General features: G+C 47.5%; 6 protein-coding genes across 6 annotated transcripts; 1 reads left to right on the plus strand and 5 right to left on the minus strand.

Annotated features, from left to right (window-relative positions):
* Window positions 1-248: 248 nt before the first annotated feature.
* Window positions 249-1997, minus strand: N7457_009766 (cytochrome P450; the record flags this gene model as incomplete). The annotated part of the gene is made up of 6 exons (XM_057180809.1): window positions 249-424; window positions 479-555; window positions 606-1219; window positions 1275-1660; window positions 1720-1861; window positions 1920-1997. The coding sequence occupies 6 exons, from the start codon at window positions 1995-1997 to the stop codon at window positions 249-251; spliced, it is 1473 nt and encodes a 490-aa protein (XP_057029195.1).
* A 1259-nt stretch (window positions 1998-3256) lies between these two features.
* N7457_009767 (putative C2H2 finger domain protein (Kin17)) lies at window positions 3257-4398 on the minus strand (the record flags this gene model as incomplete). The annotated part of the gene is made up of 4 exons (XM_057180810.1): window positions 3257-3903; window positions 3959-4138; window positions 4190-4199; window positions 4258-4398. The coding sequence occupies 4 exons, from the start codon at window positions 4396-4398 to the stop codon at window positions 3257-3259; spliced, it is 978 nt and encodes a 325-aa protein (XP_057029196.1).
* Window positions 4399-4905: 507 nt separating this feature from the next.
* Window positions 4906-7086, minus strand: N7457_009768 (uncharacterized protein; the record flags this gene model as incomplete). Its single annotated transcript, XM_057180811.1, has 3 exons — window positions 4906-5480; window positions 5541-6912; window positions 6964-7086. 3 exons carry the CDS (start codon window positions 7084-7086, stop codon window positions 4906-4908), a joined length of 2070 nt encoding a protein of 689 aa, XP_057029197.1.
* A 607-nt stretch (window positions 7087-7693) lies between these two features.
* On the minus strand, window positions 7694-8386 carry nctB (negative cofactor 2 transcription regulator complex subunit NCB2; the record flags this gene model as incomplete). Its single annotated transcript, XM_057180812.1, has 4 exons — window positions 7694-7813; window positions 7878-8137; window positions 8281-8307; window positions 8365-8386. The coding sequence occupies 4 exons, from the start codon at window positions 8384-8386 to the stop codon at window positions 7694-7696; spliced, it is 429 nt and encodes a 142-aa protein (XP_057029198.1).
* Window positions 8387-9239: 853 nt separating this feature from the next.
* N7457_009770 (SDR family oxidoreductase) lies at window positions 9240-10156 on the minus strand (the record flags this gene model as incomplete). The annotated part of the gene is made up of 4 exons (XM_057180813.1): window positions 9240-9276; window positions 9326-9696; window positions 9748-10061; window positions 10117-10156. The coding sequence occupies 4 exons, from the start codon at window positions 10154-10156 to the stop codon at window positions 9240-9242; spliced, it is 762 nt and encodes a 253-aa protein (XP_057029199.1).
* Window positions 10157-11358: 1202 nt separating this feature from the next.
* Window positions 11359-12719, plus strand: N7457_009771 (NAD(P)/FAD-dependent oxidoreductase; the record flags this gene model as incomplete). The annotated part of the gene is made up of 2 exons (XM_057180814.1): window positions 11359-11819; window positions 11870-12719. 2 exons carry the CDS (start codon window positions 11359-11361, stop codon window positions 12717-12719), a joined length of 1311 nt encoding a protein of 436 aa, XP_057029200.1.
* Between the last annotated feature and the right edge of the window lie 397 nt (window positions 12720-13116).

Consider the following 13116-nt stretch of genomic DNA (forward strand, 5'->3'; position numbering starts at 1 on the left):
AACACTCATAAGCTTAGATGTATAAGGTAACAACAACTAGGTTGTGACAAGCTTGATCGGTCATGCAACAATGCTCACTTGCGCTAGACGACTAGCCAATAAAAACATATTGCTTGGAAGTGGACTAATAACACGATTTGGATACATAAACGTCAATTTAGACTCTTTCTTCGGATCCATTCAATCAAGAAACTATAATCCGTTCAGAATATGATCAACATTTGTGGAAATTCCGAAATATTTCGATATCATCCCTCAATGAGACAACGACGTCCTTGAGGTGCCATCAAGAAGAAGGCTTCTATCTTCATGTCTTTGCTTGACATCCCTTCTTTCGTGGAGATTCGAGCATCGGGTAAGGCGCGGAAGAAAAGTGCTGTCGCCAGGCGGAGCTCCATTCGAGCTAAGTGCATGCCCAAACAGACTACATTAATTAAGTCGGTTGGTAACTCGACATACTCAAGTCCTGGAGACTTACCCCTTGATCCACCACCAAACGGTAGAGAAGCATCTTTCATTTCCTTAGTCGGGGTTTCCCATCTCTCGGGAGTGAAGCTGATTGTATTAGTTGAGCACCTTGACGCTTTCAGGTGCAGCTTACTTACCTCTCTGGGTTTGGGAAGATATCTTGGTCTCGATGAAGACTATAAGCCTGGGTTGAGACTGTGATACCTCCCGGTATATGATATCCATTGAACTGGGCACCTTCTGGTGGCACCAATCGGGGTAAGCCGGTAGGTACAGCCGTATATAGTCGCAGAACCTCATCGATGGTCTGATTGAGGTAGCGTAGATCCCTCAGGCTACGGTCTGTGACCGGCTCAGGAACACTAGCCAACTCGGCAACAAGCTTCTCCTGTATACGACTATCCTGGCAAACAGCATATACAAGATAGGTCAACGTGACAGCGGTCGTGTCAGTTCCTGCAACGATATACCCCTGTGCTTCTTGTTGGATTTGCGAGTATGACATACCACTCTTTTCATCAAAGAGTTTAGCGAACAGAGTTGGCTTTGGTTGCGATGCGTTTTGGGAGACCAGCTTTCTATAGCGATCAACAGATTGCATGGCATACGTTTCGAGTCTTTTGTCTGCATATGCTGCCTGTGTGAATCCGGGTACAGGAATATAGCCGGCAACCTTGAATATGGTCGGGAATGTTGTTCGAATGGCTTGGAAAGTTAACACTCGTTCCAGATCAAGGCTGTATTGCGTTTTCTATAACCGTGATCAGCGTATTTCTTCTCAAATCTGACATGATTTCCCCATCTACCTGTCCAGTTTCAAGCATTCGAAATGAGTCTCCAAAGGTGAGGTCGCCAATAATATCCGTCGCCATGAACAACCACCATTTGAACACATCGACAACACCGCGATCCATTAGCTCCTCGGTGATCTTGTGAACAGCTAGCTGGACTCTATCAGCTATCAGTGGCTCGAGGCGAGTCAGTGACGAGTCAGAGATAGGTGATGCCAACAGACGCCGGCGAACAGCATGGAGATGTTTGTCGCTTGTTGAGAATAGGTTGTGCGCAGAGCCCGCAGCCAGTTTGCGATAAAATTTCGTTTTGATAAAGCGGCTATTTGTCTTGTAGATCTCCTTCGCAGCCCTTATGTCGCATATATCGATCCGATCTGTGCTCACTCGTACGATAGGACCTATTGCGAGTTTGGTGCTTCTGTTGATGACACTGACACTCCTTGTTGGGAACACCTACCGTATTTCTCATGAAGCTGATGAATGTACATCGGTATCTCTCCATTCATCCAGTGGTACGTGTATGTGGCGTCCGTCCATTTTGATATCTCCGGGCCGGGTATGTGAGAGAGAGGGTTCGTGAGTCTCCGATATATGAGTCTCTATGTGTGTTGCTTCTTAGTCAAGGTTCTGAATGAGAGGAAGCTTGGTCATACTCACTAGAAAGACCACACCAAGCAGGCCTATGAGGCAGTGGCTAGCCAGAAAGGAGGGGTATATGAGGTCAGGTATGTCCATTGTGTCTATGGCAGTTCACTCTAGTGGGAGAATCAGGTCCATCAGTACGCGGTGTTGATTTATACTCAGGATTTCTTCGTAGCACCATGAGGTCAGAGCAACAGAGTTTGATGCCATGCTAATGGCTTTCACTTCGACTACGCAGAGATCCCTATTGTACTCTATTTGTCTTAGATACCATCCCTTCCTTGGCCATTGGAGAGACGATGAGGGCGATGATCGACATATTATATCCCTGCACTTAGAAACACGATCATCCTGTTCTTCTCCTTCTTGGCGAACACGGCACACAGGCCGATCTCTGACAACCCTACATGTTGATTTGTTCAGGCGTCATCCACCGGTGCAGCTGGTTGTACTCCAAACTGAACCTATCGGCTCATATGTTTTTCATCCGTTGCTGCTGTGCCACTTGGAACCGGATTCCTCTTTCTATGCTCGTGCATATAGCTGTGTTCCATCTATGTGAGCCCTCAAGTATTTTATACATCTGCCTCCTATATCCCCCTGGTTCGAACTCTATCCTTTACCGTTCGCCAGTTTCTTCCATCAAGAAAAAGCTGATTCCGCTGGCTCCACATTATCCACAGCGGAAGAACAAAAGAGCAGAAGCAAAAAAAGATAACAGGCCCGAGCCGCGGATTGAACGCGGGACCTCGCGCAATATTGCTCAGGTTTTGAATACCCTAAGCGCGAATCATACCACTAGACCACCCGGGCTGTTGTTGTGATAGGGCGTCGGATTAAGGCTACAGGAGGGAGATTTAGTTGGTCGTGTTTCAACATGCTTCCAACATTGAAACTTTGGGGTTGTATCAAAATATCAACTATTTCAGTTAAGTGTCTGTAATTCGTATAGAACATATGTCTCTCCTTTTTACTTCCTATTAAGCCATAACAATGGCTATTTCAAGCAAATTGCTGAGGCGGGAAAATGGTTGTGGGAGAAGATATATATATTCACCTTTACCGCACTACGTAGTTAAGGCGTGAATACACCACACATTTGATCGTAAGTCTCGAAGTCGAAAAGAATCATCCAAAATCCAAGATTATCAAGGAAACTGTCAAGGCGGAAACCACATCACCATACAAGTAAGATAGAATAACACTTTTCATTACTAGTTACAATCGTAGATGAAGGACATCTGAGACAACACAGGACCACCACCTTCACGGATACTCGAGCAAGGTCCTGCGGAGGGTGATAAGCCGGCTATGTCCGGATATGATACTTATTTTATGCAGTATATGTCACATTAAGTGACCTTGGGTCGCTTGTTCATGAAACCCGAGTCTGGGCGAGATCGCTTCCTCTCCATAGCCTCCATCTCTGCCTTCATAATCCTCTCTTGCTCGGTCATCTTCTTAGGAGGCGCAAACACAGATGTTTTCTTTCCAGCCAAAGGGTTCTTCTTCGCCATGGCAAACACATTTTTCGGCTTTTGTGCACCCATCGACATCGAAACCTTGACCGGCGCAGGAGGCGCAGATGGAGCAGGAGAATCGGTGCCAGTGCTTGCTGTCGGTACATCTGTTTCGGGCGAGTCCGTTGCTGTAAGAGGTGAGGCGGGCTTTGTATCTGCCTTTTTCGAGCCAAGTCCAAGATTTAATGTCATCTTTTCTCCTTCCTTCCTCTGCAACAACTTTGCCTCGGGGTCCTCTGCGCCTGTCGCAGCGTTGGCCGCTGCTGCCTGGGCTCGCTTAATCTGGTCCTGAATCAAGCGCTGCTCGCGCTCCTCATCTCCTTTCTCCTGGCGTTCTTTTTTCAAGATGGCTTCTCGACGGCGAAGTGTATCGGGGCTATTATCGATCCAAGCGATAAATAACCCTTTCTCGGTGTCTTCGACTCGGCATTTTCCCTCCCTCCCTAGATAGGCTGCAAATTGTGATAGACTTTTCCATTCTGCGCCAGTTGTCAGTACAAGTCCACACTATCCCTGCCATATCCCTGGACGTACCTGTACTGTTCATGTGAATGTGCTGTTTATCGGCCACAATTTGATTATAGAAATGATTGACGTTGATAGATTTGGTTCCATGCGTAGTCCGCAGTGTGTCGATGAAGGTTCGCTCGAATTCACGACTGTATTCTCTAATGTGTTTGCGCGGGTCCTCTCCAATGAGCATCATCTGTCGGACTGATAACCAGTGAGCCAGGTGCTAGAAAGATGTAGGTAAGAATTACATACCATGTGCTTCCTAAATGAACCAAAAATTAGAGATATATCCAAATGTATGGGTGCTTCGTGGCTCTTACCGTTTGAGTGTGACATTTAAATCCATTCTCGTCGCGACATTGCTTTTCGCATGGCTGGCAGTACCAACGCAGCCGACCAAGTCCCTTGCTCTTTATTTTATTTCCGATCGCTTTGGTTGTCCCGGCCTGAGCACGAGGCATTTTGAAAGGTACTGAGAATGCGGAGAAGTTGATAAATGAATAGAGAGAAGAGTGTCAAGAGATAAAAAAGATGGGGCCTCGATAGCGATAAGCCGCATCACATGATACTCGTGACTAACCTTGAAACCTTGGTTGAACCTCCAGGGTTCCCTGGTTCTATGATTGGTCAGTTACCTTCTGGAAAGATCCATCCATCCCGATGTTTTATGTATACAAATTCGCGTGTCGGTATAGCAGCCAGTATGAACTACACCGGAAAGATGAAATGAATCGAGTACAGGATACCCGGTTTGAAATATTTTGACAAAACCTAGACCAAACTCCCCCCAATTCTACGCCTGCATTCCAAGATGGCTGTTCTAGAATCATAGCGTACATAAGGTAAAACAAAAATATTTCAGATACAAACCAGAAAACTTCGCCAAGACGAAGGGGCCCGATACCGATAGGCGAAAGAAAAATGCAATAAAAACAGCATGAATTATTGATCCGTTGAATCTGCAAGTATTACAGAATATATTCGTGAATTGCAGACGGCCCGCTCTCGTTATACTCGGCCCGGCTCATGTATCCCTTGCTGAGACCCTGATCAAGAACAAAGAAGACCTTGGCAGCCATCTGGGCACCAAGGAAAATGGCCTCTTCCATTCCACGACCACCCTGGGACGCGCCAGATGCGTTGGGCCCAGCACCACCACTGCTCGCACCGGGAGCGTTGCTGTTGCCTTGGTCTTTGAAGTCTGGGAAATACTCGGGAAGCTTCAAAGTCTTGACTGAGGTTGGAGTTTGAGAGTGGCCGGTTGACCGGTAGTGTGATGCCATGCTGGGGTCCATGGAGGGTGTACCAGGCATACCACCGGGCATACCAGGATTGTTGTGAGTCGCTGCTACAAGGAGAGGATTCACTCCATGTGCTGCCGGGTGGTACATTGGCCCAGGCTGACCCATGGGTGCCGGTGTATTGGTGCCACCAGTTGGAAGAGGTGTGGTGAAGTTGGAAGGAATTTCAGATGTGAAGATAGTGGCGGACGGAGAAAGTATGAACTTCTGTGTGATGACAGCGAGCAGAGCCTGAGTGAAGCCTGTTCATATGTTAGCGCAAAGGCTTAAGCTATGGGTGCTGCCGGGGGAGGAAAACATACCCTTTACCTTGCTTCCGCATCCAACGATAATTAAAGAGTCCCAAAGCTCGCTTCGCTTTGTAGCATCTGGGACAGCAAGGATAGTGTGGTGGATCTGAGTCGCGATATCTTCTAGAATACCACCACTAAGGCGGTCCCCAGTCTTTGAACGAGGCGATGTCAAGAGGAAACGTTCGACACTAACTTCGATGTCACGAGTATGACGGATGTACTGCCGAGAGCCGTGGGCTCCCGCCTTCTCTCCTTCCAGTTGAACAAACTCCTCGAATTGGAAGGACGCTTTCTCTTTCTTCGAGTTGGGCAAACGGGCTCCTTTAGGATCAGCTGCACCTTTCTTGGTAGTCGTCTTTTCTTTCTCAATATTGGCAAGGTATTCAGTGGTGTTGCCACTGACAATCGCAGCGACATCAAGGACACCCTCATCCTCATCAACATTACTTCCCTCTATTCCTGTCTGAGTGCCGTCACCTGGACCACGGGGAGCAGACTCGTTCGCATCTGATCCACCTGTCGAGGCGGCAGCAGCAGGGTTGGCGCCCTGGCGTGCAGTAGCAGAAGATCCAGGCAACGGTGTTCCCGTGGGCAGAATCTCCGCGATGTTACTTCGCTTGAGTTGCTCGCACATTTCTCTCGTGAATCCCTTCGGACCAAGCAGCTCGACAAGACGATCGGTCATGGCATCTCCACCACATCCCTCTAGTGCAATTCCCCTACCGTGGTCGTTGACCGAGAAATCGGTCACGGCAGTAACGTCAACTTTGCCCTTACCAACATCTACAACAGTGGCTGTAGCTGTACCATAGCCGTAGCAAGCTGCAAGGGCAGAGTCCATAAGACTAAATGCGGGTGCCTTGAACTTCTCAAAGACGAATTGAGCGATTGCCTCGCGATCGCGTGCAGACCAGACAGGCTCACCAATGAGCATAATTGGGGTGTGGAAAGGTGGGCTCAAGGTGTTATGGATGTGAGTAAGCAGGGCGAAGAAACAGGGCCAGTCGACGATGCGCCCGTTCTCGATCGGGTAGATTGCCCCTTCATCGGATGTCGGATCTTCCTCGTAAAAGACCTCTTCAATAGTCTTGGCTGACTCGCCATTTTCTTCAGGATTTCCATCGGGTTTGGTGGTATCTTCTGTGGCTGGGGCACTATCAGCCGCGACGGGCTCAGCGTCCTTCATCTCCACATCGGGCTTAGGGGCTTCCGTGCCATTGTTGACCTTGACCACTTGACGTCTCTCGTGAACACGATAAGGCTCATATTCTCCCTTCTTCTCGGCAGGGAACATGCGCGTTGGGAATCGGAATCGCGCGGGCGTGAATGTTTCGGGGAGACCAAGCTGCGCCAAGGTCACTTGCGAACCTGGCGCAATTAGCTAGACGAGTCGGTTAATTCTGAGCAAAATAATAGCGGGAGCCAATCATACCAGGATATGCTCATCCTTGAAGGGAGGCATCTTTCTCGGTGGCAATGAGCGTTGCGACAAGCGATGATTGCGCACGGGAGCTCCGCTGTGGCTCGATTTGCGTTGGTTGCGCTTTCCTCCCATTGCGGCTTAGCGTGTGAAATGGATCAAAGGTCACGTGCTTTGGAGGTTTTGGGGACGGGAGTTGTCTCCGAATGGAAGATGTGTACGTAGTACCACACGTTGATTTACGCAGATTTGCCAAAACGCAAACAATCAGTCAAATGGATTCTTCGGATGATTGAATAGGTAAATATGAATTACTTCTGAAATCCAACTGAAAGTACACATGGTTACATGTAGGTAACATCCGCCACTTTGACATGATCCATCATAGATCCATAGAACCATACCTTATATCAGCTAGCCTATTCAGAATAAGGTAGCTTTAAATCAACAAAGCAATTGACACAACTCCAATTGTTACCTAATTTACATTCTTTTCGAGACTACTAGAAGGAAACTCCCTATGTCCATTGAACGTTCAAATCATATGCAATTCACTAATGCATTAGGCGCTTTCGCGTCATTAGAAATATCCTAGCCCAAACCATTCTCGAAACAAAAAAGGGGAAAGATCAGAATCCATCGAAGGAAATAAAAAAAGACAAAAACTCCAGGCCCACATATCCGGTGGAAGAAAACGCCAACATCCTTTTCACTCTATGACCAGCACGAGTCTTAGGTGTTTCTATTCTGGAACGGCATGATATTTGTCAGTCGCTGATCGGAACAGCTCCTGTTGTTGGCGTAGAAGCTCCTCTTCTGTCAGGCCGCTCTGCTCCATCTTGCTCTGCTTCTTCTCTCGTGACTATAATTGAAACCAGCGAGGTCAGCCTGCGCCCAGTCCACAATCCCAAGCAATATAAACATACCTTCAACTGCTGCTTGTGTTCTTCGGCAACAGCGAGTACATCGGCAATATAATCACTGAACCCAAGATCCCGCAATGCCTTTTCCACATGCTCACAAGCAATAGTCTTCTTGGCTTCCTTCTCACTGATATCATTGGCTTCGGAGGAGATCAAGGTGATAAATTCGACACAGCATTCCATCAGTAAGTCGCGCGCATCCTTAGAGAAGGTTTGACCAGAGCTAGGAGGCAAGATCTCAGTGATAATCTTTTGGACCGTCGCTATGACAGATGTGTTAGTAAATGCTAGCAAACGCGTATGTGAAGCTGCAAGTGCACAGATGGGTTATGAATATATAATGTCCCAAATAGCAGTAATATATACAACCATCAAAACACGATGGAACGGCGATATTGTGCCATACCTTTGGGCAGCGACAGGTCATCGTTTGCTATTCATACAGGTCAGCAGGGTGCGCGCAGGCGGCCAAGATCTGGAATACACTCACAGTTGAACTCCCGGTCAGACATGGCGAATCAGGTGATCTAATGTTAGATCGATAAATGGACGTCAAGGAGATATTTCAAGAGATAAACGCGACAAAGAGATGCGACTTTAATTTCTTTGATCTTTTTGCGTGGGGCTCAAAGTTTCAAGGCCCATCACAGGCGCGCCACGGAGTTAAGTACATTTTCTTGCCGGCACTATCTCACCGCTTTCAACTACATAAATGCCGCTGAATTTTTTTCCCAATTGCTTCTTCTTCATCAGTCTTCATTCTCCTCCAACTACCTTGGAAAGAGTCTTTCAAATGAGCTTGACTCTTTCCAAGGCCACACACTAATGGTAAGTTTTTGCTTGAAATCTCCTTTTCCCGCTTTTATCATGATGAACCTTGTTGTCGCCCCTATCATACATTCCATGGTGACGTTACCTGTCCTAGCCAAACGGACTCTCTGATCTTATCAATTCTGCCTATTTGCATCTCATTCATTTGTTTGAAGCTGTTGCTAACATTATTGAAGAATTTCACAGGGACACAATCTCGTAGCTTGGATCTTGGGGTTCCCCAGTTGGGTCACATTGAACAGAATACCTTTTTGGGAGCATGGAATCTTTACATCTGTGTATTTAAAAAGGTACGCGCAGAAATTTTGCTATATTTTGAGATCCAATTACATGATGTATACCTTTACATTCCATGCTAAACATGAAGGTGCACTGCGCCTAATGCTTCTAAAATGTATTGCTTTTCATCTTTCGACTGACTTGTAACCAATCAATGTCTTGAATATCCCACTCATTGTTTTATGGTGATCGTTACTGACTTACTATAAAGAATACAGATATGAACAGACTTTATGCTAGCTATCAATGATATTCTTATTCCTGGAAACCCTCGAGGTCCTTGTCGTTCCATCTGCCAATTATTAGTACATTTCGCGTAATCTGTGTGGGATATCACATACGAGTAGAAACGACCGCTGATTTCCTTAGGCGCATCGAGCACCAGCTTGGCCATGACATGACCGGGCTGCTCGGGCTTGAGCAACTTGCCATCCTTGTGGACGCCAGTGAATTTGGAGTGCATCTCGGCATCCAATGCTGTAGCATGGTCTTCCCGCAGAGCTCGTTGCATTTCGGTGTCAACCATACCAGGCCTGATAGACACTGAGGTGACGTCGGGTTCTTCAGCACCCAGGCTCATGGCAAAGTTGTTCATGGCGGCCTTGGTGGCAGCATAGAGAGCCCAACCACGGTAAGCGTTGACAGCTGCTCCAGAAGACGTGAAAATAATTTTTCCCTTGGACTCACGGAGAGCCGGGAGAGCCGCTGTGGCCTAGTGCATGTCAGTAGTGAATGGTGAGAACGTAGATTATAGATCCCATACGAAAGCGACTAGGCTGATAAAATTGATATCAAAGGCTTCTTTCCACTGCTGAGGATCGGAGTCGGCGATTTTGCCGACCTGGCCTAGCACGCCGTGGTTGAGGACCATTCCGTCGAGTCCGCCAAATGTGCTGATAGCTGTGTCAACGGCCTTTTGGGGAAGAGAGAAGTCTGACAAGTCGCCATTCACAACTGCCACCTGCTTGCCATATTGTTCCTTCAGCTTTTGGAGGGGCTCAACGCTGCGGGCTACTACCACAACATTGTGGGATTGAGGCGCCGTAAGCAGATACTTAGCCACTGCAAGACCGATGCCTAGAGGGGTGATGTTAACGAATTGCCATGCATGAGGCTTGAAGAGTATTATTACCTCTTGAGGCTCCTGTCACAATGATGGTCTTGGCTGCCATTTTGATAAATGCTAAAGTGGTGTCAGCGGTACGAAATTTCTAGGTGAAAATAAACGCCACAACGGGTGGATGCTGGATAGAATATGAAACTCAAAATCCCAGTAGCATGGTGGATGCTTTCTTGGAACTGGAACGGCCTCATATGCCAAATCATTCGAGTGATTAGGAATACATTCCATCAAGACGTCTGGCCTATCTGGGATCGTCGGGCAAAACTTGAGTCGACCAAAGCCGACAAATCAAGGACTGATGAAAATGTAGGGATCTAGATAGGTATTTGGGATGACTTACTCTCAAATTATTATGCACTATTTGTGTTAGATGTCTTCAATGCTGGGTATCAATTATGGCAGGGAACGAAAACACAGAGCGCCGTGATCCAGTGCGGGGCTTATTAATCGCATTGCGGGCGGTTGTCCTGTTCACTATGGAGGGCTGTCAACGTCATGTCATATAACATTCAGTATGCTGCATTTGAAGTAGGTTTTATCATATCTCATTGGATAAGGTTATTTCCAGATATCTATCATTTTTCGGCAGATGAATTTTGGTATTTTAAAGGGATGATATTCAAAATCGGGCTATGATGAGCGATCTCTCTCGACCGCAACTTGAACAGATTGAACGAGAATAAGGATATCACATGATATCGGCAAGCCGTGCACACATCCCTGTGAGTACCTACACGTACGGAGTACATCCGTACATGTATTTTCCTTGATACATTCTTATGTGTTGTGTACTCCGTACACCAATTTACGATGTAGTGAAGCGACCTCGGGAGTGACAATAAAGCCATACCATTTTAAGAAAAGCGATCCGACAGATCCACTTTCGATAAGACAGCCTTTGGGGAACCTCCCCAAGGGAGTCAAGTTTTGCGATCGCCTCTCACGTACTCCATAGCGCATGGTATTTGAACCACACAGAGCCCAGCACACACAATGGCAAATGCTGGGTCCCGTGGATCATTATCTAATATGCCAAGTCATAAAAATCCTCCCCGAATTTCCATCCGCAGCTTGGACATATATATACTGCCGGGCCGGTGCAAAGGAGCCGAGAGAGAAATTCTTAGATTGCCGAGGAATTTCATCTGGAGCGATCTCCACCCTTGAGCATTGATCGCAGATATTGACCGACACTTGATTTCGACCACATCTGCAGTGGACATTTTTGATTTCGCACCCACAATAGCAAACATGTCGACCGTTATCCTGGGAGGAGGCATCATTGGAGCCTCAATTGGTTACTATTTATCTGCCAATCAGCCAGAAGGCGAGATTCATATCATTGAACAATCTCCAGAGCTGTTCACATCAGCCTCGGGATATGCTGCTGGTTTCCTAGCTAGAGATTGGTTCGAGCCGTCTCTCGCCCCTCTTGCTGCTCTGTCTTTTGACATGCACCATGAGCTCGCCGCCACGCGGGATGGAAACAAGAAGTGGGGATTTATGAAAGGAACAGCATACAATTTGGATACCGTTGCCCAGCGCAAGCGAGGTGGTCCCCGCGGTGACGATTGGTTGCGAACCGGGACCAGTAGAGCAGAGACTGCATCCGGATCCGAAGATACTGCTCCGGTTCAATTTCCGGAGTGGTTAACGAAGCAGAAAGAAGGGATTCTAGAGAAGATCAGCCAGGAAGGAACCGTGGCCCAGGCGTGAGTGTTCGAATGAAGCATGTTGCGGATAGTTTGTTAATGTCAATCAGGGATCCGTTGCGGCTGAGCCAATTCCTTATGGATGATGCTATCTCCCGTGGCGTCAAGCTTCATAACCCATCCCAGGCCACGGCAGTGATCAAGGATGGGAATGGCATGATTACGGGTGTCAAGATTGTGTCCTTGGATTCCAACAAGGAGTCGATAATCCCATGTACCAACCTTGTCCTGAGTGTCGGATCGTGGACCCCACAGGTACTCAGGGACCTGTTCCCTTCCTCTCGGGTATCATTCGATATCTCACCCTTGGCTGGTTATTCGCTGGTCGTTCGCTCCCCTCGGTATACGATGGAGCACGAGAGAAATGTGCACGGCGAAAGGAGCGATGCGGTATTCACAACACACCCTCCGTCATGCGGTTTCAGCCCCGAGATCTTCCTCAGGGAGGGTGGTGAGATTTATATTGCCGGCCTCAACAACACCACGATGAAACTTCCCTCTTGTGTCGCAGATACCAAGCATCTTTTTGACCCTGCCGAGATGCAAAAACTCAAAGATGTCGCAGTTCGTTTGATGGGAGAGCCCCCCAAGGGTACGACCGAGGCTACTGATGATGCAGTCAACACAGACGACCTAGAGATTGTTCGTGAAGGCCTATGCTTCCGTCCAGTAGGAACTACTGGTGTCCCAACAATAGGCCGAGTCGAGGACCACTCTTTGGGAGGAGTACGAGCAAGCCCCAAGGGAGGTGTTTTCATAGCGTCTGGACATGGACCTTGGGGGATCTCTCTGAGCCTGGGAACTGGAAAGATTGTTTCTGAGATGATTAAGAAGCAAAAGCTGTCAGTGGATGTAAGCGGATTGGCAGTTCAGGACAAAGGTCCTAGCTCTAAACTGTGAATCAGCTGGTAGATGTTTTTATATTCTCTGATTTGGGCGATAGGAGTTAGATATGGTGTCTCAGATAGGCAATAGAACATAGAGCTTTTTTAGAGCGAAACTCAATATGCAAGTGGTAAAACTCGTCACAAATGCAGACTTGAATTCTAAGTCCAAGTACGGAGTACGGAGTACATTGTATACATTGCCCATCGGATTATATATAATCCGGGGATTGTCCCTGACATTGTGATCACGGAACATGGATAATCCGACCAGCTCCCCAGGTTTAGTCATCCATATTCGCGCCACTCGAGCTCTCCAGAAACTTCGGGCATCCGATATCATCCAGCTGTCAAAGCAACTTAGCCCTCCTTTCATCTGTGTCTGCTCCCTTTGAGACACTCTCAACAGCTCG

The sequence above is a fragment of the Penicillium paradoxum genome, assembly GCF_028828445.1.
Source record: "Penicillium paradoxum strain IBT 22861 chromosome Unknown utg000007l_segment0_segment0, whole genome shotgun sequence".
NCBI classification, from domain to species: domain Eukaryota; kingdom Fungi; phylum Ascomycota; class Eurotiomycetes; order Eurotiales; family Aspergillaceae; genus Penicillium; species Penicillium paradoxum.